General features: G+C 37.1%; 1 protein-coding gene across 7 annotated transcripts in view; it reads right to left on the reverse strand.

Moving 5' to 3' along the window:
* The window catches only part of BCAS3 (BCAS3 microtubule associated cell migration factor), a 344583-nt gene that overhangs the window by 302866 nt on the left and 15063 nt on the right, over positions 1–26654 (reverse strand). For 6 of the 7 annotated variants that reach the window (XM_068415391.1, XM_068415388.1, XM_068415389.1 and 3 more), the window contains exons 6-7: positions 24569–24650; positions 16460–16532 (exon numbers count right to left, since the gene is read on the reverse strand). In XM_068415391.1, coding sequence (XP_068271492.1) covers positions 16460–16532; positions 24569–24650 — 155 coding nt within the window. Of the gene's footprint in view, positions 1–116; positions 194–16459; positions 16533–24568; positions 24651–26654 lie in introns of those variants that run through there. The other variant, XM_068415394.1, reaches the window with a different exon arrangement.

Below are 26654 nucleotides of genomic sequence, written 5' to 3' on the forward strand. Positions count from 1 at the left end.
AACATAGAAAAAACTATCACTTCCCAAGAACACGACACTACAGGGATTCTAAGAAACATCAGTATTACAAATAGCCTATCAAAGCTTCTCACTAATTGTTCTAAAGATTAGTTAACCTCAGCATTTGTTGATTCAGTTGTTATGCCTTGATGTCCTTTGGTAAAGATGACGGAGCTGTCCGCAGAGAATCACTACAGCGTTCTCCAGCCGGAGCCTCTTGCCTTCACGTGACGGAACAAGGGGAAATAGCCCATTTCCAGCTGCTGTGTATAAATTGATCCTCGTCTAAGGTGCCGCCCTGCAGTATGCTGCGTGTCCCTCGCGCCTGTTGAAACTGCATTACAATGAGCTCCATCTTTCTCTAATTACACAAAGAATTACATTACATCTGCCTTGTTCTGTACCCTGACAAGGCAGCTTCTTTCTGTATTTACTCAGGACAAATATTGCACATATTAGCAGCAGGTTTTCTGGAGTAATGATCCCTTTCTTTCTCTTTTATAGTTTCCACATTAAAAAAAAAACACAACACATTTCTTCCTCCTCTTCCATCATGTATTGACTTTCCTAATGTGCAGGGCAACAGAGTTTTCCATAATGGAAAAAAAAAAGCATAAAAAACTTCTACTCATCAGCATACTTGATCTAACACATGACAAAAAAGTATTTCATTTAATCACTCTTCCAGCGTAGATACTTCTAGGTATTATCTTGCAAGTTATTTAAACAATGCTCAAAAAATTCATATTCAAATCTGATGGGATTGGGCTGTGGAATGGTATGAGTTACTGCACAGTACACAGGAGCAGCCTAATATAATCTCTACCGACCTCAACAGAACTGTGTCCATTACCTTCTGGAGCTAGATATAAAAAAAAACAGATATGAGAAAAATTACAGAAAATGTCTTGCTAAATATAGCTGACTGATTTATCTTATTAAAGACTAAAATGGTATTTGTTACTGCAGCAATTAGGGAACACTGCTTCCAGCAGCTAGAAAATGCTATTTCCATACCTTGGAGTCCAAATCTTGCTTTCTCCTTACACACAGGTACCAAATGATAGAAAGATCTTTTAAAATTACTACTCTATAAAGCATCAGATCTACCAATAAGTTACTAGTAAAGAAAAAGCTATTTCCATGTAGGAATGAGGAGGACGTTGACAGTGACACAAGTACGAGTTCCTAAATAGCAGTGCAGTGGTTAAGATTATCCAGTAACCTTTTCTAGCCATGGCCACTCTCTGATGCTTCACAGAAGGGGAAGAAAAGCAAAACAAAGCCAGAGTACACAGTAGAGTTAATTAACTGTATACTGGAAAAATTCCTTCCTGAACCTTTACACTGGAAAGCTGAAGCATGAGTTTTGATTATGATCTTTGTAGTAACATTATTAGCATGGTGAGACCACAAAGGCAATTCAGTTCTCCTCAAGGCCCCTGAAGAAGGTTTGCTCAGATTAACAGATTTCAATACTAGAAGCATCATCGCTTTCCAGGCCATGCATAAAACATCCCAGAAACTCCAAGAAGTTATTTTTTACCAAGCAACCTAATCTTGTCTTAAAAAACTTCGAGCAACAATGAGTCCTCTATTTTTATAGTAAATTGTTCCAACATTTAGATAATTTTATTTTTATGAAATTACTTGATATTGGAAGACAGAGTTTGTGCATACTCTGCTTTTCAGCTTTTCTATCTCTGTCAACAACACAAAAAAAAGCTCACTGCATTCAGTTATCTCTTTCACAAGCATCCAAAGCAATCCAGTCACTAACTAATCTGCAATAAAGCGAGAGATTTTTAAGCCTTATGTTGTAAGGTTTGTTTTCCAGCCCTAGCACATATTTCAATCCTCCGCTGAGCTCTATTCAGTATTGCAGTATTCTCACCTTCCTTCCAAAGGATGCACACCGGAATGAAAACTGTTTTAAAAAAAAAGAAAAGAAAAAATATCCAAGGATTGTGTTATTTATTCCTCAAACACCACTGCAGAAAAAGCTTTCATTACAACTTTCACCGTCTAGTCCCCTAAAACTCCCTGGTCCGCTGAATCCCAACTTTTCACAATAACAGCTTGAAAACTCAAGTAATTTTCTTACTTTCATTCATGGTACTGAACAGATTAGTTCAAAATCAGGAAAAGCAGAGTAAGATTTCTGAGAAAGTGACACTTTCCAAAAATGTGTGTGTAGCAGTGAAACACAAAGCAGCAGAGACATTTTAAGTGTACCACAAATGGCAAAAAACATGGAAGCACTTAGTTTTAAATAAGAAAAACCTGTGCCAATCTTAGACACATGTTACTAAGTCTAATCCTTTAAATACAAGAGAGGAAATTATTTGATACAGGACTAAAATATTTGTGTTCAATACCAAGAGATACAAACCTCACTCTTGTATCTTCCTCAAATATTTTGATCAAGTCTATCAGTCTAGTAAAAAAAGTTCCACCTTATCCTCTGACCTCACCATCTTCGTAGTCTCACGGGCATATCACAAAAATATTTTCCAAGAGTCATTAACTCTGCAGAAACCATTTTGTTACAGGTAAACTACACGTCTCAGCCTGAATATCAAAACAAGACATACCAAAAGAAAAGCACATTGTTTGCTGATGTGTGGAAAGAAAAAAAAAGATGGGACTTGGGGGATTGTGGCAAAATGACCACGGGACGAAAAGCAGTACAGGCATCTGTGTGTGCAATGTGCAGGTAAACCACCTACTTTCTGTTGTCTCCCACGCCAGCTTCTTCCCCACTGTTTTATCCTTATTTATGGGTTCACTAGCTGATAGTTGCTGGCAACTGTTAGATATACAGAGTCCTGTGAAGCTGCTCTAATTACCATCCCACGAAGCAGTTGTCAAGTGCTGCTTGTAAGTGCAAGGCCAGCACTCCCCTCCAGGAGATCAAGTGCATCCCCTTATCATAACAATAGAGCATAATGTACATCCCCCACCCATGCACCACAAATAGCATTTATCCCAGTGGCATGAACATACAAGACACTTCACAAAAACACACAGCAAGAGAAGTCCTCATTCAAAAGGTTTATTACCCCAAAAGCACAAGAGGAAGAACATCGGTGGTGGGGGGAAAAAAGGAGATTGTGTTGCATTAATGATGCAGCAAGCAAGGTGTTGGAATGCAGCATTTAACACTGACTCATCACCAGACAGGACATGATAACTTTAGTTGACAATATAGAAGCCTCATACCTGTGAAAAACAGTTGCCAGCCCATTTTGAAAGTTCAGATCTGAGAATTTCAGACACATTTCAAATGCTCAAAGTACTACGGGCCAAATCTGCAGTTATGTTGAACCATATAGTTCCAGATGTTGCTGTTTCTTTTCAAAAGGTGTCAAAAGAAGCCCTTAGTTACAATATATAGAAAGATTTCCCTTAAATATATTTAAGAATGTTCCACCTTGTTGATAAGTACAAAATGATCACATATGGGAAGTTCATTTAGAAAAAAAAAAATCTATTATCAGCAAATTCATCTGGAAATGAATATAGCTTTCTGTAATAAAACCCCTGCATACTACTCTTCTAGCATAACACACCGCATCTTTTTTTTTTAAGGAGATCAGAATACATAAAAATTATCACGAAAGAAATAGGTTTCCAAAACAAAATAGAAAGCATATACCAGATTTTAAACTGTTCTCAGCTTAATCCAAAAGTGAAATACAGCTACACTTACTTGTGCTGCTAAGAGATAAATATGGAAAGAGAGAGAGAGGGGAACAAAACTTTAATATAAAATAAGTGCCCACATAAAAGCTACTTAAAGTTTGGGGTTATTTTCCAAACAAATAAAAAAAAAACATTAAAACCAGACTGATGGCTGTAGGGAGATCTACCACTCTATAAACGTGCTTTGCACGTTCATTTAAAAAACTGAACTAGTATAAAGATTAATTAATTGTTCCTAACATTTTACTTAAAATTGAAAGATCAAAACAAGTATAATTATGTTTAAGACATGCTTCTATGGACAAAAAGCAGTAACTATCATCAGAAAATATAAAAAAAGTGTATCAAGTGTTTACAGGTGATACAATACAATTAGCTGAATTGGGAACCCATTACGCTCAACTTTGCATCCAAGCATTTTCAGGATATCTACTCGTAATTTTATGACATTTTTCCTGTACAATGAATAAAAATGCTGATACAGGCATTCCTGCCACCCCCTCCTATATGGGCTCACACTTAACCATGGGTGAGGCCAAGCCATTTCCACTACATGGTTTGTACAGTATCATACACTAAATTTCTGTTTCGCTGGATACCGACAGAAACTGACTTCTCTGCTACAGCCTCTACAACAACAACCCACCAAGGTCCTAAAGTTTTCCATAGCTCTGTCAGCAGAAAAGATGCAGCAAGACACCTGTCATGCACGGCACAGGAAAAGATCCAGTTATTGAGTAAGCTGACAATTCTACCTTAAATAAATGAAGATCAAAATGTTCATTTCAATGTAGTAAAAAGCCAGCCTACTACAGGGCAATGCAGATAAACATTTCCTCACCAGTTCCGCACATTGCCATCATGTGCAACGTCAGCTGAACATTCAGATGCCGTTGTGGGTACAATGAGGTTACTCTCCATCACATCCCATGGTTCACATGAGAGGCAAACCCCCTGACCAAACACAGAATGAAAAGCTGTTTCCACTCTTGGGGCTGTATGGGGGAAGAATTTGAAAATACAAATTTTCGTGACGATCCTGGAACAGATGTTTTGAACTGATGGAGGTCATGGATTTTTTCAATTCTGAGTACTTTCAACAACCATTATGTCTACTTTTGTTCCATCAAATCAATAGCTCCTTTGCTTCCGACCTGTAGTTGAGGTGTCAGAAAGACTGTGTCGTTCATCAACAAGAGGAGGAAAATTTAAGACTAGGTCTTATCAATACGTTGGCATTATTGTAACAGACACTACAAGAACAGTACCATCAGTACAAGGAGAAAAGTAAAAGGGAAAGGGAATCCTTCACAATATTAAAATGCTTAGCAACCTCCAAATTACTCCTCGGTGTAGGCAGCAGATGGCTCTTCCCCCATTCTGCACTACCAGTGGTACGTAACATGTTTCTACTATTGTGTTTTCTGCCCATAACAGCATTACTCATTCTCAAAGAGACTTTCTAGATTTGTTTTTTTTTTTTTAATTTCAAAACACATGAAGCTAAATAAAGCCACGCAACAGCCTACAACCTTCCTTTATGTAACACAGCATGTTGTATTACATTGCTCCATCCCGTGGCATGTGGCATGCCTGTCGCTGAAGTGTAAAATATAGCACAAGCTGGCTTTTCAGCTGTGGTGTGCTTTGCTGAGAGACTGGAGTGTGACACACTTTCCACTTCACTGAGACATACCACATGTTACAAAACATAGCTGTCCCATCACATTTTGAGTTAGTTAATATAGGAAGATTAGCGGCATCTCAAGAGATTTCTTTATCTACAGAGCTTACTTGACCATAGTTATCACTGAGGAAAAGTACATCTGGAGCTCCAGAATCATTTTTTCCTGGTATATTCTGGACTAGGTTTTGTTCTTGTGTGTAACCAGAACCTGTACCAGCTACCCTTGATCATTCGATGAACACATGCTTAACTGGAAAAGATTCTGTACATCTCAGAGAGCATGATCCAAAATTAACGTCTGAGCAGAATACAACTGCATTTCTATCATACCTTTATCAAAGAGTAATATCTCCATGATCAGCTGATTAAGCTTACAATCTCGTGGATATATTTCCTCCAAAAATATAGAATAAAATAAATTTAAGAGTTGTCTTGTCCTTCTTCTTACTGTCAAATGAAGCAGAATTCACCACTGAAACAGATGCATGCAATTTGTACTGTAATAAATCCTACACCGATCTTCAAGGTCACACAAGATGGACCAAAACAAAAAATGCAGAAACTTTCTGCATATCAAGAGACAGAGACATGTCACAGCTTATCAGAAAAATATCAGATTTCTGGGAGCACAACACTGAGAGCAAATTGATACTGAAATATCTCAGCTCCAGCCAAATTTCACCCAGCACGTATAGATCCCAAAGAGAGCATTTTGTGGAGCCACTTACAGCCTTACAGCCACAGCTCACCCTAGACTGGCAATATCTATAAAGCTCCAAATCAATACCAGTTTATTCCTCATTCAAGGCATTATTTATTGACAGTACTTTCTGATCAATAGCATATCACAAGACAGCATAATTAATATAGATGGTGGTTGATTATTGCAGCATATGCACACTAATTTTATATATTTGAGGCATTTTTGCCACATTTAACAAAGCCAGAATTCTACCAAAAGCTAAAAACAAGCTGAACTCAGAGCCAAGAGAACTCATCCTTCTGAAGCACACTATAAAACTGCTTCAAAATACAGACCAAATCTTTGCTCAACGATTGAATGTCATGTTCCTCTGCAATCTGTGTTAAAGGTCTCATCTTGTGTGTGACTGAATACTCAATCAATATTTAAAAGGTGTTTTTCCCTGCAACTGTTAACATCACAAAAGTATTATGAAGGACCAGATACTTTATCCTGTTGGTTCTTGTAACAAATCTCTTTAGATTTCAGATTTTCTTTTCTGTGCTTTGCCTTATGATTCATGGCTCTGACAGGCCTATTGGCATCTTCTCACCTCCCATGTAATCACCACCAACAAAGGCCAAATTAAGCAAGCAGCTCCACGCCCGCCTCCCATCATCCCAACTCCCATGCAAAACCAACATTAAAGACAAAACCCTGTGCCAACCTGTTCCATCTGAAATAGGTTTGCCATTGGTGTCCTTAACAACATAAGCAGAGACTAACGGGATTGTGCAACCCTTCATCACCTTGGTATTAAGCAGCCTCTCTGCCTCAAATCGCATGACAGCAAGACATCCTTCAGTTGCTTACAAGTCTACTAAAACTTAATTGTCTTTATGCTCATATATGGCTCAAACTAAAATTTTTGAGAAGCTTGGAAAGAATTCCATTTCCAAGAATGAATGAGAGGGTTTCAGAGTGCAGATGACAGAAGCTGAGCAGAGATAAGCTTAGATTTTATGGTTAAGGCACTTGAAAAGCGCTGCGAACAACAAAGCCTCTATGAGGTTCTGGTCACATCAGGTAGGCCAAAACGTTCACAAGTGCCCATTAATTATATGTTTTTATGTCTTACTCGATTTAATTTATGACTTGACATAGCAGACCATGATCTTCAGACGTGCAGAATTTTCACTGTAACTGAACTCACTGAAAGCTGGTTTGAACATATGAAATAGTACCTGAAAATAATGACTCTGAACAAGGAGCCCCATGAACAGCAAAACCAATAATCTGCTTTTCTTTAACCTGGCCTTAAAGCTCAGAGCCTATATGAATTGCTTAACATCAAAAAAAGCGTTAGCTTATGTTATGGCCTTTCTCCCACCCAGTGAAGCCACCAGTACAGCCCCCTCCTTTACTGGACCACTTTTCACAAAATTTAGAGGAATTTCACCATTAAATGCAGCCGGTATTTCCAGGAAGAATTACACTTCCTAAGGAAAGGCACACAGAAATACTACATTCTCACCACAGAGACAGCAGATGCTGAAATGGGAGATACAGTCCTTCAAATTGTGCAGGCAAAACTGATTAAAACTTTTAGTGTTATTTTACTAATGCCTCATCTGTAAAATGAGATAGTTATAGTGTACAAATATTCCATTTATAATTTAAATCACAACTAATTTTAAAAATAAGTTCGTGAGCAACCATCCAAAAATGCGGTCAGGGGTCTGATACTCTGAATATATTACCTAGTCAGAATGTAAAGAAAGAATGGATTAAGGAAGATCTTTTTTAAGAACATGCCTTACAGCTTTTCGACAAAGAAGGAGCCTTCTAAATCTCTATTTTGAATTGCAGAATAAAAGTTTACTGTATTACACATTTTAAATTATTTATAAATTTAAAATTTTGAACCTAACAATATACATTCATTCTCCTTCAAAAACAGATCAGAACTAGAGAACAATTATAACAGATTTTTTAAAATGGATTCCACTTATTGTGTCTTAATTGTCTTTTTCCTCACTAGAAATTTAAAAGAATCTAAGCCATACATGAATGCTTGAGCTCAGCAAACTCCCTTGACTTTTCCTCTGTATATTCAATATTATTGAATGAAAGAAAGAAAAGAAAAAGGAGAAGGACTCCAGAGAGACCACTGTAAGAGAGAAAACTGCATTTAGTAACAGATGCAAAGTACAAACCCCATCAAGCTGTAGTGAATTACACAAGCGGCAGCAATTGTGTAACAATACAGAGACAAGGGCTGTAAGTTAACGCAGTTTGTAGTTAGCTGCTCAAACTACAAGCATGAAGTGACAGTCGTTATTTAGGAAAAAACATATTAAATAGCACCTTCTTTGAACTGATTGAGACCTCAGTATCTGACGGTGTTAGTATCCTCAGAAACAGAGATCTTAAATCATCCAGAAATTTCTAACTATTTTGCAATTTACTTTAAATCCTTCTTACAGTATATAACATAGGAATAACCCTAAAACATGTAAGAAAATATAATCCTGAACTGTTCTCTGGGTCTATGTCACATTGATTTATAACAGTTATTTCTAAGACAGACAAAAACACACAGATGCAAACAATTACTCTATTTTTGTAGGCAACAAGTGAGGTGGGTGGTAACTGAGAAATTTTGAAAAATCCTGTCACAATATTCCGTTTTTTCTTAAGTAACCCTCATCACACAACAAACGCTCGCCACATCAGAGACTTTCCAGGGCCTGAAGGGCCGCTTTGATTCCAGACCGCTGCAGGCATTAGCGGGGACGTAATTAGGGTAAAAAGTTCAACCACAGTTCCATGTCTAGAGTGCTGCCAGAAATAAATTTCCTCTCATTCACTGGTTTCTACTGTACCCTCCCTGAGAAACATATTGAAAACACATTTATCTTTGTAGAGTTTGTTCCTCTTCTAATTAACTTTATAGCGTTTACAGTATTTAATAATTTAAAGTGGAATTTAAAGTGGCCCTGGAACCAGCAGCGTTGCCTGTAATGGTGCTGTGCATTATCTTTTCCCTGTAGTGCTTCTTCTGACAAGTTACTCAAGGAAGGTATGTGCTCCAGCTGGTTTTATCTGGCTGCGCATTTAGCAAACGGCTACTTCCTTCCCTCCATCTCCTCCCCGTATCATTACACGCACGGGGGGTTGGAACAGCAGTAAAATGAAACTATACCTCAGCTCGGAAATCTGCTCTCCCAAACCTCCACGCTATCCCAAGGATCGCTTAGAAAAGGTTTATCTTTTTACAGCTTAATAAATCAGAGCTTTAGAAGGTCAAAACTACCTGTAGTTCTCACCAACTGGTCAAAGTTTGACCCCAAATACTCATTTTCTTCCTTCCAGTTTTGATCCAAGATTAACAGTTTATTATAGTTCAAAGGTTATTTCTTACTACAGTTCACTCAGACAAACATTTGGTATATCAGAACACCACCAGATCTCTCCTACCCTCGGTATTCACAAATGGAAACACTACCTTATTCCATTAAAGCTGTATCTCCTAGCATTTTAATTGGTCAGGAAATTTACAGAATTAGCAGTAAACACTACTTAAACACCACAAAAATAGTTGAAGTACATTAATATAATTATAGAAACAAGTTACAAAAAAAAATTCTGGGATCTGAAGAGTTCTTTTTAAAATGAAGACTGTTGCTATATTTAGCACATAATAAAACAATCAAATCCAACATCACTAAAAGGAATTTAAAGTACTTTATTCAGGGGTTGTGTCTCTCAGGATCTTAAAAACTACCACACAACCTCTTAAGACTAAACTGATTTTTCCTACAATAACCAGAGATGATAAAGTTTTTCATCTGCTAGAACGGAAGGAAATCTTTGCAAGGCAGTTGATAGGACGGCACACTTTGCAGTTAATGATGCTTTACAGTTTTTCAACAGTACAAGAACCTTTGGGACTCAATCCCTCAAAGATAACAGAAATGAGAGAGCTTTACCCAGCTTAAAAGGTTCTACTATACTTTTTAGAACAAAAACAATTAAATTAAGTTTGCTCTCTAGGAATTTAAACTTCTACATCCTTGACAGTCTTCAAAAAATAAGACTGGGGAGAAAAAATATGACCAAATTTTGCACAGTCTTCAATAAAAGACCACAAATATTTAATGAAATCTATTTCATGGTGTCCAATACAAATGAAAATCATAACCATCTGTCCAACCCATTTTTATGTGCGATTTGAAAAAAACATGCTGTGTTTTGTCCTGAGTGGATACACCCTTTACACACTCAGCTGCATGATTCAGTCCCTGGCATAGCCAGGTGAGTCCGTGGCATAACCACTGCATTTGCAATGGCATTCCAGTAAAAATATTCTGGGGAGAGTTACTCTGAGCAGTGTGAGAACTGTGAACAAGAACTTCATTCATCATAGGTGATTTCCTTCTCTTGGGTGATCTTTCCAGAAAGCTTTGCTGTTTGTCTCTGACAAATCATTTCACAGCTAGCTAATTTTAAACATTAACAGCCACAGACACTTAGAACTGGACACTGGATTTTAGCATTAACCAGTTACTTTACCAGATAAGGAACAGGGTCATGTGATTTTAAAATATTAATGTGAGAAAATATTAATGCTTTATTTGTTTCTGTTCTGACTCATGTAAAGCTGCTTTCTACCTAAATCCTAACACTTCCATAAACACATTCCTGAGTTAAACTTATGCTAAGGTTAGTAGGTTTTAATCTACAGTAGCCACGTTAATAAAGCATGTTTCCTGAAAATCTGCTGCCAATTGATTGGCCTTGTAAACTGATCAGCAGGGGAAAAAAGTGCTGGCTAGCCAAAGTTAGACATTTTGTTTGCTCCAACTACTCCTCCTTCTTTCACTTGCCCTTATTTCCTTTCTCCTCCCATGATTAAAAAAGATTACCTCTTGCTTCTCATGCCCTTAAATGACCTCCATCCAGTTCTTCAAGTCATCCAAAATTTTCCATCACTTGACATCGTTAAAGTAATATGTCTTTCTAAAAATATATGCTAGAAGCCTAACACGTGCTATGGGCTGGCTGCGTAGGTTACTGATTGAGGTCCTTTACTCTCCATAATGTAGAAGGTCAGAAAGCCTACTGACCTCAGACTCTTACTTTTTAATCTTCTATAAGTGATCTTTCAATTAGCTATACTTGTATAGTTATGCGATTATCATACATGCCTATATAAGATTTTGGCATAAATTTCTAATCTTTTATGCATCTATATTTGGCTATTTGGACAAAGGACAAGTGCACCAAAGCGTCACTTTTAGTAAGGATGGCTTAGAGATCTGGGTTGCATTTCAAGGAGATCTTTAAGATTTCCCCCCCCCCATCTCCTGCTGAATGATTCATTAACAGAAGATGAAATAATGCTATCCAAACACATGGTTGTTGGGACAAATCACTTCCAGGATTTCTGCCTTCTTTGTTTTGCTCTGTTAAAAGAGGGATGGGCAACAGAATAAAGCATTATAGCAAGCCAGTGAGACCATAGTTCACGGCTAACCAGCTTTAGCAGCAAAGTTAACCTAAGAAATGCCATCCTTCGTGCTCATTCCCACCTTCATGCTACGACTGACTACATTCCCAGCTGCACCCTGCAATTTTGCATGCAATTGTTCATAACCAGGTGACTGAAATAATCCATATCATTAAAGAATAAAATTGAAGCATTATTTTTTACTTGGATTATTTCTGTCAACTCCTTTACTGCATGGTTCTGCAGCTGAAGTGACAATGGCCCAGGGACACAGAAAGCAGCAGCGCAGAGGCAGCTGCACCAGTGGTTGAGGCGAGTAAGAATTTTAAGCTGTCTTTGCTGCTAGCCAGTGAATCACAGAAATATGGTCTAAAGCCTACCCTGCTGCAAGCCCACAGCTGTACTGACACAATCCTTTAGCTAGAGTGGTACGCATTTTATTACAAGAATTTTGTCCCCTATGTATGCTAAACTGCTTAGCTAACATGGAAAACAAAACAGAAGAAAAAAGTTTTTTGGAGTAGAAAGAAAGTTTGGTACCTCATAATTAAGCATGATGGGGTAAACACTTGAGTCATCAGAAGACCTGCCATTTGAGGAAAGGTAGATACTACAGTTTAAAGTATGTAAAGTGTTCTGTACTCAGAAGGGGTGGTTCCATATGTAAGACACTGCAATTACTCATCTCTGCCTTCCCTGCCCCTACACACACCTTTAAAATTATATAAAACAAATTTATACTGGGCAATTTCCCCTTAAACATCTCAATTAACTAAAATAAAGCATTTACTGAAATTAACTGTGTCGATACGTTTACATTTGAGCAGAATAAAAACCATGCCTAATGTATTTTGCACCTCTGGTGTATCTGAAGGTGTTCTACAGATCCAGTATGTACCAAACCATGGTTTCAACAACCCATATAGGGAAAAGAGGAATATATTTCCATTTAACATAATTGGTCTTATCTAGTCGTCTTTAAACTGAGTAGCTCCAAACATCACACACTGACTGGTTCTGCCATGCAGTTCTGTGGCCACCACTACCACTTTTTTTGAGGGGGAGCGTGTGTGTGGGAAATCCTCTGTTCAATTTACAGATTACTAATCTTGATGTTTCACCACCTAGAAAATTCATTAGTACGTTCCAAAACCTATCAATTCCTTTTGTGTGTGTATAAAGAATTGTTTATCTTATCACCAAGAACAAAGTAAGCGTGCTTCTACAAAACTCCACAAAAACAAAATTTATGCAGATGTTCTTTCCTTTTTGGTTTTCCTTTAATTTGCACATCTTGTAATCTAAGACTGAAGTTGACTGAACCAACAACTAAACCAGCACAGTAGTATCAGCCAAAAAACACAATCTGTTTCCCATTTATGTGTCAAGATTACATCCTTTTTGGGAGCTGAGAAAACTATTGTTTTGAAAAGATTATATAGTGAAACCATGCAAGACATTTCAGTCATTTTACTAGATGGAAAATTTTACTTTTATAATACAAAAATGTGTGTACCAAAAGCTAGTCAGAAACTCAGATACAAGGCAAAAGTTCAGAAAACATAAATTTCCTCTTCCCTGGTAAAATACTCATTGTGGGGAACAGAAGGATTAAGATTAGTGGCAAATCTCTCTCTAGAGAACTTTTACATAAAGCAGGCGCTTAAGTAATTAATTTCAAAGTGCAAATTTTAGATACACTAAAATAATTTTTAAAGCAGGTTCTCAAACATGACTCTCAAAGAAATTAAGATTTAAAATTAAGAAATATTAAACAGAAGGTTAAGGCCTTAAGACTGATTTTTAAAGGAACGTAAGTTTTATCAGCATAGATCACATCAATGACTACTGTATTAGGTTACATTACAAAAGAGATGCAGCCCACATGCCAAGTTATCCAGAAGTTGATTTCTAAGTTGATACGTTGTTAAATCATTGGGAGAAGTACTAAAATTTAACCAGATATTTTTAGACCTATCGAAAAAAATCTGAGATCCCCTAAAGTTTTACTGAATTATAGGAGTAAACTATTGTATTTCTAAGTTACTAAAGAAATCTTTCACTGTGTAAATTACAATGAAAAAAGTTTCAAGAGTGAAACATAAACCCAAACATTGATTTTAGGCAAATATTATTTTGCATAAAGTACTTATTATGAAATGAAGATGGGTATAAAAGAAGTCCTAGCATAGTATTACAGACAAAATTATTCATTCATTTCTTTCCATGTACATGTTACATTAGAGGGATAGTGAAAAGTACTAAGTTATTTAAGACATGTGATATTTTTTAAGTTATTAATTCATTACTACTTGAAAATTCTTTGGATTCCATATTGACAAGTGTTCTACACCAAAAAGAATACCTTTTTATCACATTTCCCTCATTATAGTGTATTTACTTTACAGCTAAAGGAAAAGAGAAGCATTTCCTGGTGGTAACCACTAATACAGACTAGCGGTCAGAACCAGGAAATCCCAGCTCCTAAACTGAACGTGTCAGTATCTCACTGATATAGTTTCTCCTCTAAGAAAGTGACAACCTGGTGTCCTGGTGAGGAGGGGGATAAGGGCAGAGGGGTAGTGCCGGTGGAATTCTTTTCTTTTGAGGCTACGTCTTACAAAGATAAGGGCATTGGCCCTATTGTCATAACCGTGTCCAATCTCATTCAGTTTATATTAAAGAAAGACAATATAGTTTAAGGTACCAGCATAACAGACTGCGTGTTGGAAGACTTGGATTTCACCTCTGGAGCTGCTTTGGACTAGCTGCCTTTGAGAAAACCGTTCAGTCTGTTAGACACTCCGTTTACCTTTCTGTTCAATAGGAAATACTTTAGTGTCAGTGCTACATCATTTCACTGATTATTTTACCTGCCATTGCAGTAGACAGAAGAGGCCTCGTATTCCCTGCACAGTTTCAGCAGTGTGCTGACAGCTGCAGTATTTCATGCCATAGGCAGCATAATCTCCAAAGTAGGTGAGGAGATGACTGTAGTGAAAGTATCAAGTGCTTTGGAACAAATGCTCTAGAATAAATGTAGTATTTTCTTCAGATGTATGATTAAACAAGGTGTTTTATCTGTCCACAAGCATTAAGATATACAGGAAACTACAGCAAACACAAAACCTCAAGTTGAGAACAGAACTAAAATTGTGATTTGGGTTCAGAGGCCATTTGTGACACAGCTATTTTAATGTTCTACACAAATTTTTCTTTATCCATAACAATCATTGTAGAAATGTAATCAAATGATCTATGAACGTAACAGAAGAAAAAAACAAGTGGGACACTTGAGCCAATTTAAAGGGAGTGTGACTCCAGTTGAGGGCAAACTATCAAAGAACTCTTAATCTGAAAGCTATTGACAAAACAGGTAATTTGCAAGGACTCTCTCAAAAATAACGTGCAATGAGCAGTAAATGTAGAAATTTCAGAATTTTCTGTGGAAGGCTTACCACCATGAGCAAACTGGTTCTTTATTAAAAGGGTAAACAAGAGCCTGTAGCACAGTCTCCTTTTTTTAATGATGTGCTAGCCTTCTGGAAAGCCTGATTTCAAATCTTCTATCTGCAGATGTTTAACTACTGATAAGTAGTAACACAAACCTATCCATTCATTTTGAACATATACAAGCTTTTTATTTTGCAGAAAAGCAGAAACTACCAATAATCTTTGAAGTATTTCCCATTAACTGAGGGATACAATAACATAGTGAAAATAACAATCCTTATAGTTTCTTCATTTCTCAGATATCTCAGCTTCTAAAGCAGAGGTATGAAGGAAAGTTATTTTCCATCCAACATATCCTTGACATATATAAATACACTGTTTGGATATAGACAGAAACTTCTACTAGAGCAGTATTTGCATCACCAGTTACATGCACTCTTCATTAGGAAAAGTTATGCACAAGATTACACACGCTTAAGGGAGCAAAAATGAGAAGAGGCACTATAAACAGTTTTGCAAGTTGCAAACACATCAATAGAAAAACATTTCACTTCTCTACTCTACATGGGTTTTGTTTCAAATATTTGAGACAGGCAACGTTAATATTCTCATTTAACACAGTACTAATACATACAGAGAAACTTACAGAGACTTGATAGTCTTCCTCCACACCCAGAGTGATTAAATTCTTAATTGAAAAAGGTGTGGCACAGAATTAGTCTTACTACTGTAAGAAGATTTACTTCAACGGTTTAGCTTTTGAGTCGCTGTGCAGAGGATTACCCTTGAGAAGCAAATATTTTCCTGTAGGTATAGATATAAATCCTTTGCATCGTCTGAATCAACGTATCCAACAGACATAAAACACCTTAAGGCCCTCTTTTATAAGAGGGGTGAATACAACAATACTGTCCAGACAGCACAAGACAAGACTGTTAACTTATTTTTCTAACTCAAAGAAGCAGATTTAACATGAATTTTGCTAATAAACAGTGAGTGGCTGCAAAAATGAAATTGCTTGGTGCTTGTAATTAATTTGGCATACAACTGCTGCTTCAAAGCATCTTTTAATTACTTTTTAAGACACTGAGATTGCTTTAGACACATCTCAATAATAATTCTAACCAGGATTAATATCAGAAAAGGCTAATCATAACATTGTGATTACACCGAGAACAAAATAAACTTAAAATACCTCTTCATCTGTTTTATGTCAAGAGTCTCTATTTTCTATTCCTTTTAAAAAGCTTAAGTCATAGGCAAACGTGTGCTGACACACTGAAAAAAAACTTCAAAAGCATTTCACAGCATTATCTCATGAGCAAAAAGGCAATAGAGCTTTACAGATGTAACCTACTGCATTTTTTTAGATGACATTGCAATTTATATATAAGACTTCATTCATGAAAAATATTCTTACCCAGAAGATCCAATGCTTTTGCACACACCAAGAAGAGGCCGCTTCTCAGAAAAATTATCACATTTCTGAGCACCTAATAAGAGGGAAAACAAAAAAAAGAAAAGCAAATCACTAGGTACTGTTTGTGTTACCTTTCAAAGTACAGGTGTGCATGTTGTGGGGGCCCAATGTACTGGAAAGATATCGAATATATAATACAAAACCCACAGCCTGTACAAGAGTAGAGATAGAAATACAAATAACAGGCAGAGTCATGAACACTGGAAGAACTGTTCTTGAAAGAGACAGCAATGAGTAACAAAACAAGTAGCAAAATCTGGCCAGGATTTTGGACTTATTTTCTATTCATTTCAGTTGGGGTTAAGGATTCTGTAACTGTAACAAGTAACACTTGCTCACTTTTCATTGTTTTATAGAAGTTGTCTGTAATAAGGCTGTCACCAACTCTGCGTGGGCTTCACACATTGGTTTCCAATTTATTCTACTGAGGTAGAAGTGGAGTTTGAGAGTGTTAACCATAACAGCGTAAGAGCAGCCACTTTAGCACGGGACAAGCTGCGCTGCCAGCGTTTGCCCAAAGCACGGCCGTGCTCACAGCCCATGCCCTGTGCCTAAGAAAACACAAGATGAAATTCAAAACAGTCTTCAGTAAGTTCTGCCACCAAGCGATTTCAGCCTTTAAGAAAGCGACCTCCAGCGAGACTCAGGCTATGCCTGCTGGTCACTCAAAGCGAAAACACGACTCCAACAACATATCCAGTCTGCTTTTAAGATTAGCTTCACCAGGTACCACCAGCGTAGCCCCAGCAGAGTTCAGCGTGGGCTCATCCTCTGCTCTAATTCGGCTGCCGAGACAGTTCTGCCTGCCCTGGGAGCTGTGCACGCCGCCACCGCTGGCACCAGAGCCAGGCAATGAAAACCAGCCTTTCGTCTTCCCAACCTGCGGTCACACCTTGACTCTAGAACCATCAAGTTGTTAAAATACGTCACGCTTCTTAAAATGGGATTTTGAAAGTTTTGAAAACTTTGCCTTATTGATATGTAAACAGAAAAAAAAGAAAGGAAAAAAAGAGTCAAAAATCTCTTTTCTATTTGTGAACAATGTTTTACTACATTCCAGTGTGTGTTTCTACCCAACCTAAAGAATAGAACAACCACCACCACCAACTGAATTTCCTCTGTTTTCTTTCAACCTTTGCCTTTTTAATCATCTGTCTATAGGTATCTATGTATGTGTGTGGTGAATAATGGAATATTTTTTTTCTCCATTATACACCAAACTCTTTGATCTATAAAGAATATTAGTGATATAGCCTGTTCAAAATTCAATTCACAAATACTGGTGTACTGCACTAAATCAATTATCCAGAAAGGCACAACAATTAACAATATACATTTTCACATAACAGACTCTGTTAATTATTAATAACTCAGGTACATGCAATTAATTTGTAACAAAAACTGTTCAGTACTCTCATCTGTACAAGGATAAGTCTTCCCTCCTACACATTTGGGTATTTATAAAGTCAAACGGGTCACATCAATAATTTCACCATCAACAATAGCTTTACAAGTAACCTGAAACAGCCAAATGTATTTTCCTTTTATTCCTATTATTTCAAGGGCTTTTATGAGTCATACCTGTACTGCATGTACTGACCTGTAAATTGATAAATGAAACATATAGTCTTCTTAAGAATCTGGCAACCAATTGTTTTCTTCAATACAAGTAACAGATGAACTCCATTTGTTTCTGTTCACTTAGCTGGTCTCTCAGCATTAGGGGTGAAATGCTGACTACCAGGAGTTCTGACCTTGATTTAAGTGGAGCCAGGATTTTACCTTAACTATTTAACTATACTTTTATTTTTTTTAACTAGGATACATTAGAGATACGAATTCCTATGTTTCTTTATGGTCTAGTTCTAAGCTTAACGACAAGGAAGGGGGAGCAAGGGGAAGAAAGGTGGTGGGGAGTACAGGGAAACAACTGCACAAAATCAAAAGGAATACCAGTTTTTCATGCCCACAATACAGATTTGCAAAATTTCTATAAAACATGCTTAAACTTCTCATTTCAGTCTGTAATGACTGAGGTCCTCATTTTAAAAAAAAAAAAATCCATTTTCTACTTCAAATATATACTTTCAGAATGTAAATATTAATACTGTAGAAAAGGATCATTATTTTGAGGACTCTGCAGAGCATTAAATCAGGTTAATAGCGGGCCCATTCACGAGATTGCAAAAAGCGACATGTGTTGTTCTCTGCGATGCTTAATGGAGTCAGCAGCCCTTTCTAGTGCTGGGGTGGGATTTAATCTTCCAAGTTATGGTGGATTAATTTGTATTTGTAAAATTGTATTTATTCGCATGTGCGATATACTGACGTTGCACACACCTGCTCCACAGTGTTTAACGAAATGCAGCAGGATGATTGAAATGAAAAACAGCTAGCTAAATCCCTCAAATACAAAGAGTATTGAAATCCTGTTGCAAAGTCTTTTTCTTAAACTCCTTTTATGCTAAATCCTTTTAATTCTGCCATATAACACTACAGCATTTATAAAAAGCTGAAAATCCTGACAAATCACACAATTAAAGTAATGAAAACTGTCCTTCCTGCCAACAAAGCAGCACCTTATCTACAGCTCCATTTAGCTAAATGATATATGGTTTTTTAAAAAAAAAATCTAACTTCAGTTACTATACTTAAAACTGAACAAAATACCTGTGGATAAATGAAATTTCATACAAATCAACATTTAGAACTTTATGAAGTCAAAAGGTTATCCATGCATAAGCTGAAAGCAGCTTATGTACCGCAGTGCTGATGAAACTGTGAATAGATCTCTCTTGGGCCTACTAAGGCCTCTCAATAATGCCAATAATGATAGTAACAGCAGCAGCACACCTTTCTGAAGGACAAAAACAAAACCCCAGTGATTTCTACAGGAACTCAAAAGCTACTCAAAACTATGAAAGTCCCCTTGCTTCCCTTGAGTAAGAGATGCACCATATAAATGTCGAATTCTGACCTATTTAGCAATAGCATCTATGCACAGAGGCGTATTTTTCTGGTACGTAATTCCGCTGACCAAGTTCCAACACAACCATTTAACAATGCAGTGCACCTCCTGTTCGGCTCCCTCTTATTTCTATCTGCTACTTGAAAATTGTGTTGCATTTGTGGACCTGCCCCATGCCAGCGCAGGAGCTGACCAGTACCTGGAAATGAATGAGGCCACACGGCTGGCATTCACTACGGATGGTTTTCACTCCCTATTTTCCTGCTTCTTTTTGGGGGGGGTGGCAATCTTCCTTAACGTTTCTTAATCACTACCATTTCGTGTCTGCTTTCTTATTGAACGCAAATGCAAAAAAGCACATGTGCTACTTGAAACAGAAGCGAAGAGGCCCAAGTCAGTCCTAAAAATAGCGTGTGAATTCTTTCCTCAGCTTCAGGGTAGCATCTCTAAACGCTCCGTTTCCTGCACAGATAAGCTCTAACTGCATTACTCAATACCGTGCCTGATCAATGGCGCTGCGACTGCTGTCCTCATCTCAGACCTTCAGGTGCTCCTTCAGGATTAATGTTCTAGACCATGAGCATCATATTATTCTACCTCCCTTAACTCCCAGCATCACCCAGACATTTCAAGTTTCAAAGTCCCTCTCCAACACCTGCACGATCATACCCGTTTCTTAATACACCCCAAAACTTATCACCCTACGTCCCCCTCCAACTCCAGTTGATTTCCCTATCTACTGCCTCCTCAGCCCATTCCACCCTCGCATTTCTGAGATGACAAGACAGCAGCGTTGCAAGAAGCAACAGTGGGTGAAGAACATTATCTTGGCAGTTCTGTCAAGACGACAGAGCTATGCACGTTTATAGAAAGTTTTTTTCTTCTGCACAGTGCCACAGTTTTATTCTCTGATAATTATGTAGCTTCTAGATGAAAAACCACCCAAAAAGATGACCCTGAAATATCTTCTAGAAATTGATGCCTCTAGAGTCACACATTAATTGAAGACAGATAGAAATATTTTATTTTGATTTAATGTTGTTCAAAAAACTTAAAATCAGCCTAATACGGTGAAAGTTTAAGGTCTAATCGTCGAAAGCATTGACGTGATGCGGCCAGAACTGAAACGGTGGCATACAGGTCAGTCCACATGTCTTCAAAGAAATTAGTATTTTTAAAACGTTATGCTCCAAAATTCTTCCCTATAATATCTATAAAAGGCTTACTTGCTATGCTTGAGAATTCTGTTCTGTAATTTCTATAATCCACACACATTAACATCCATTATACCATAACAACCCACAGAACAGTTACAAAACACCAAAACTTAAATGCACACCTGCATGATCCACTTACACCAACCCAAATCCAGCTACCGACTGCTACTGCTTGTTCAGCTTGGAGGGCTAGTTCCTCTGCTATACACACTATGCAATTATTTTGGCCTTCAGGGACTTAAAACCACTAAGCCACCCAAGTGGCTGAATATATAAAAAACTCACATCTGCCTTCCTTTAGAAAGCAACCTAAATATTATCGTTCTTTTAAGTATACCTGCACGTAAAGCTGAGTCAGCTTTTGAGGTTCAAATTTTATTTTACCAAAATCAAGGACGTAAGCAGGAGAGTACAGAGATAAATCTGCTGCAAAATTTAAACTTTTAACAGTTTTAGATTTGCAAATGAAAAACTACTCTGTGTCCCAATTAATTTTAGCTTTTCGTGTAAATTCTAGTTTTCAGCCCTTCATCCATAAGGTTCCCTTGGTTCATAGTTGTTTTAATCATAGTACCTCTGATTTCTTTCTTTTATTTCCTGTCTTATTTGCTTTTTTCCCCCCTTATCAGTCAATTTCACTAAGCAGTCAAATTCATTGAGAGATGTAGGACTGTTACATCATCTTTTCTGTGAGCAACATAATCTAGAAAATGGCAATAAATTAATTCAGTTCACTAGAGGAATTTATTTTCATAATGCCGAGACATGGAAACAGGTTTTACAGACAATAACTGACCTAAACTTCACACACAAGCCTGTCATCACGTACCCTTTAACCATGAACTAACACACACAATGCTGTTCCTGCAGCTTTTCCTAGTTTCTTGATTGACTTTTAAACTATGCAAGCGTACCTTGATAAATGGGACAGCACAAGGCAAAAGGAGGTATTTGGCCAGGGTTTTGTAAAGTGACCTGGGATAAGTAATGAAAAATGGGAGACTGTAGCACTAACTCACTTCAGAAAGCAGCAATATTCTGATTTTACAGGAAAAAGAACAGCAAAGCTATCTGAACTAAATGTATTATTTCCTTAGCACTGATTTCAGAAGACGCAACAGGCTTCAAAATGAAGTCAAAACATAACAATTTTTTTAAAATACTAGACTAGTTCTGAATCTTTTTTATTAGTGACTTCATAGGTCAAAGAATATAAAACTACTACAGAGAACCTAAATAAGTAATACTTTTAATGTTTCCATAAATATCACGGAAATGCTAATCAAAAGAGAAAAAGCATGAGACAAATATAGGAATATCCGAGACAGAATACTTAATAAAACTCAGTACCATTTCAATTCTACAAGTATGGATTCATGCAGTCAGTTACCTCAGAAAAATGAGAAAGGCATCATGTAGAGGAAGTGCTGAAAAATTAGAAAACATGTTGAACAAAGAACATGAATAACTAGGTTAGTGTGGCTAAACAGAGCCATCATGTATTGTGTGAGAGGAAGCCCAACACAAAGTAACCTGAACAGTAGCGAGGACATCACAAATTTGAATCATATAAAATGGACGAGGAGGGAGTTAATACACCCTGATTTTTGCTTGGTTCTCTCACTATCATTAACTACAATGATGTTACCATCTGTAGTTTCCTCTTCACAGAGAGCGGTAGCTAAATTTAAACGGCAGAGTTCCAGATTTATTTTTTATCTACCACTTAATATTTTCTCCCTCCTAATAATCATGAAGTCACATAAATTTGTCTTCAAACACATATTTTTTTCTTTTGCATGTTTGTTTTATCTGAAGAGACAGAGAAATCCCGAACCCAGCAAACCAGGCACCTGTATACATATAAATAAGTAGTAAACTCAAATCACAGCAACAAGATTTGAAAGTGAAGAGCCAGGCGAGTTGAAAAGCCACCCAACCAGATGGCTCAGCAGACAATGCAGCATGTGGCACGCAAAGTGCCAGGACTTAGTATTCTTATTTCTAAGACTGACAGTGCCCAGACAGAAAATGTTCTCATATTCTGAATATTAGCTATGCAACTTTTTCTCCTCTCTTAAGTCTGAGATTTGGTCACAGTGTAAACCTTCAGTCTCCAAAAAAGGCCATTTATATTGCAAGCTGTAGAAAATAATCAAAGGCAACAGTAGATATTGTCTGCCCACAGAGTAAATGTCTACATTTTCCAGTGTTATTTACAGAAATCACTCAGTTCTTTATGGACAACTTATCCAGGGTGCAGATCAACCAGAGACGTCAAAGTGCTGGAGTGCTGGGCCAGGTCAGGTCTTGCTTGGTTTGTTAGCTCAGACAAAACCCTGCACGAACACTGCAGTATAGCTGCCAGGTCAGAACAGTTCCAGGAGCCATTTAACTGCTCTAGCATGGCATAGAGCCTGAACTAATAAACCCCGCCGGATCCGAGCTGGCAGCGTGCAAGGCCAGCTCCAGATACTGCACCACGTTCCTGCTACGAGGACCACTTATAACCTGCTAAATCAGATTTGAGGAGGTCTCCTTTGCAATAAGCCTGCATGAAATAAGCCTGTATGAAATAACTCTTTTGAAACAATGCTGTATTATGCTATGCAGCACATGATGCAGCAGAGGATCTAACATCAAAGGACTATAGTATTTTAACGAAATAGCTGACGAACTATTAAGTTCTGCTACTGTAAAGTCACCAAGTTAAAACCATGAGCTTTCCTTTCACACCTGGGAATGAGCTGCTTATCACAAACTAAGATCTGTTTCTAGGAACGTGCCAAATCCATCCACCAAGAGAGTCCTATTTTCAATAATTCCCTTTTTACAGCTTTACAGTAAAATAGTGTTTGAGCCTACTGATGGTAATCAGCTTCTCCTTTACAAATTCCTTTTATTTTGTTCAGAATCATTAAAGCTCATGTGTTAGTTATCTAAGGCCTCTTATTACAGCTTTACTTTTATCTGATTCCAGATACTGGTCAGTGATACATTCATGTACTCTTAATCAAAGATTTATTTAAACCAAGCCATGTAAAAAGAGACCAAAACATGTTTTTAAAAGGTTTGACTTAATTTAATATGAGCTAATTTGAATAGTTTTCTAATGTAACAACTATCATTATCAGATGCTAAACATATGCAATTTAGAGACAGAAAGTGCTTGAAGGAGTTCATAAGCAGTGTAACCTATCAGATAGAAAATCAGAAAGCCCTATTTTACCATCAGAAAAAAACAGAACTTATAGGTTCTTCAATTAATTTACTTCATTTTCATTTACACTTCTCTTTCTCCTATTTTTCCTTTGAGAGAGAAAGGGGCATAGACATCCATTACTTCATTACACACATAACAAAAAAACATAGGTCATCAGGAATTATTCAGTGTTCACACAAACAGAATAAAAGGCACAAAATGCTTGTGAAGTATTTTGCTTTAAAATACTTTAACCTATTACAGAGTTAGAGAAGCGCATATACTTTGTATATTCCTCTGCTCAGGAAAACACTGAGACAATATAAAATGTGTCCATTAAACCTTTAACTTTCTTCATTTACTTTCTTTGAAACACTCAAAATTATTATCATTTATTATTTTTGTAATTAAAATTTAAACAATTAGACACTTAGATATTCTCTAAACTACAACGGAAGCAGCAAAGCTAAAATCTGAAGATGAAACTGAAGAAAGCACTGGATTACAGAGTAGGAGGAATAAAGTAGTAAGTAGAAAGCTATTATGAAAGTGAGAGTTTAAAATGAATGGGAAAATCTACATATCAGCTTATAACAATGATCTGGACAAAGGTCTTATTTAAAAGTTATGCTTAATTATGAACCATATAAATGTATACTTACTGATTTGCGGAGCTGGTAAAATCCGTGCAGCTCGAACTGGACCATGGCGGACAGAGAAGAGTTCTTGAGCTTCACCACTGATCTGTAAAACGTATGGATTATGAACATACAATGTAAAAAAATATAATTCTAAAAATAGATATATTTAGATGGTAAGAACGTAGGCAGAAAGACATTGTACGAAAGGCGGGTAAGAAAGTAAGCTGGTAAGACATGGCCTTTCCAACCAACCATCCACAATTTCTCTAAATGACAGTATCTGAGAAGTCTTGAGTAACACCAGTCATGGCGACAAAGATGGCCTGCCTCTAGAAATGTGTGCCTTAGACTGCGTGAATGAGATAGCAGCACTATCTACTATTAATGACTATACATGTTTTAAAAGAAACAAGACTTGAAAGTTGACTGCTGACTAAAATCAACAAAAATTCAAGGCATCTGAAACACAAGCATTTATTCTACACAGATACATTGGTACGTTCTCCAGGTGTGAAAATTATATTTAAAAATAGGAGGGTCAAGCTAATTAAGTTTGTCACTAATGGCAATCTTGAAAAGATTAAACCAGAAGCAGTTAAGAAGAATTTCCAGACTTCCTGTAAATGGTCAGTCAGAATGTATTTTCATAACTGCCTGGTAATGGATCCGATATGGAACGTCAAACTTCAGGAAAATGGCAAACATTATGAAGCTCATTTCCAAACAAGCAACAACTTAAAACAGATGTAATGAGACTATGAACGTAGGCAACATGTTGGCATAACGTTTTGCCAAACAAGCAGTTTACAATATCAGAAGTGAATACCATTTGGAACAAGGTTCTTATGAATCAATAAACTATAAATCCAAGCTAGCTTTTTGAAATGTCATTTTATAGTTGTTCCCATTTCCTTCTGCACTTCAGCTCACACATTCAAAAAGTTAAAACACCGCTACTGTTTGACCAACAAATCATAAGTGTAGTACTTTAGACTCTCAGCTTACTTCAGTCTTAACCCTGAGCCTCATTATTTATTATCACTCCTTTAGATAACGTGGGCAGAATGAAGCCTCTCGCACTGAAGCATAAGTCTTTCATAAGATTACTCTGAAAACACTGTTTACTACAGAGGTAGCCCATCATTCTGTAAACAGTAAGTAAGCACAGAATGTAGTGAACTACTGCTTTTCCATATTATGTCAGGAACAACATTCAAGCTACCCATATTTGGGGAAATACCATTCTTAGCCAGTTTTGTTTTGCAGACAGCTAGCAATTCCACATTGGTACGAATCAACATTACTGTTAATGATGTGATCAGAATTATTCCTGCTGGACGCAACAGTTTTAAAACTGTAATCAATATGAGAATTAATCCCTTAGTCTACCCTGCTCTTATTTTATTAGGCAGATGTTCCAGTCATAACAGATTCTCCTCTTCCAGCTAGCAGCATCATCTGAACAACACACAACATTGTAGTACTCCAGCTTTTGCAAAACAAGTTTAATGCTCCCTCTGGGACAGCCAGAGGCCTCTGCTCTGAAGAGCTCACTGACCAGATTCTGTACAAGACAAAAGAATGACGATCAGAAATCAATTCAGTAAAGGCTTGCTGATTGTTTTTAACAGATCATGAGTTTGGAGGACAGTGTGGGGGGGAAAAAAGCACACAGGTAACACCTGCATTCAGAAATGACTGATTGGAAAATAGTAGAGCGCATCTAAGCAGAAAATTAGAAAAATTAAAGACAGAGAGAGAGAAATAAAGAGACTAAAAGAGATGAGGACAGCAGCACGTTTTCTATCCATTGGAACACACCAGCTCTATGAAAAGGGAAAGGAGGAAATGGAGAAGAAGAAAAATATAAGGCTTTGGAACTATTATTATTGGCAATTAAATACTTTTTCCCCCAAATCATGGAAGTGCTGTTTCACATGTGTATGCACATCAATGGCTATGAATGAAAACAAGAGGGAAAAGAACTAGCATAACAAAAGTATGGAAGAAGTGGTTCACATAAAATAATCCAACCCAATTCAGTCACCTCCTTCTACTTTTTAACTATGCCAGCACAACAGCTCTAACTCCAACCTACTTCAAATAA

This window comes from Nyctibius grandis, chromosome 18 (assembly GCF_013368605.1).
Source record: "Nyctibius grandis isolate bNycGra1 chromosome 18, bNycGra1.pri, whole genome shotgun sequence".
NCBI classification, from domain to species: Eukaryota; Metazoa; Chordata; class Aves; order Nyctibiiformes; family Nyctibiidae; genus Nyctibius; species Nyctibius grandis.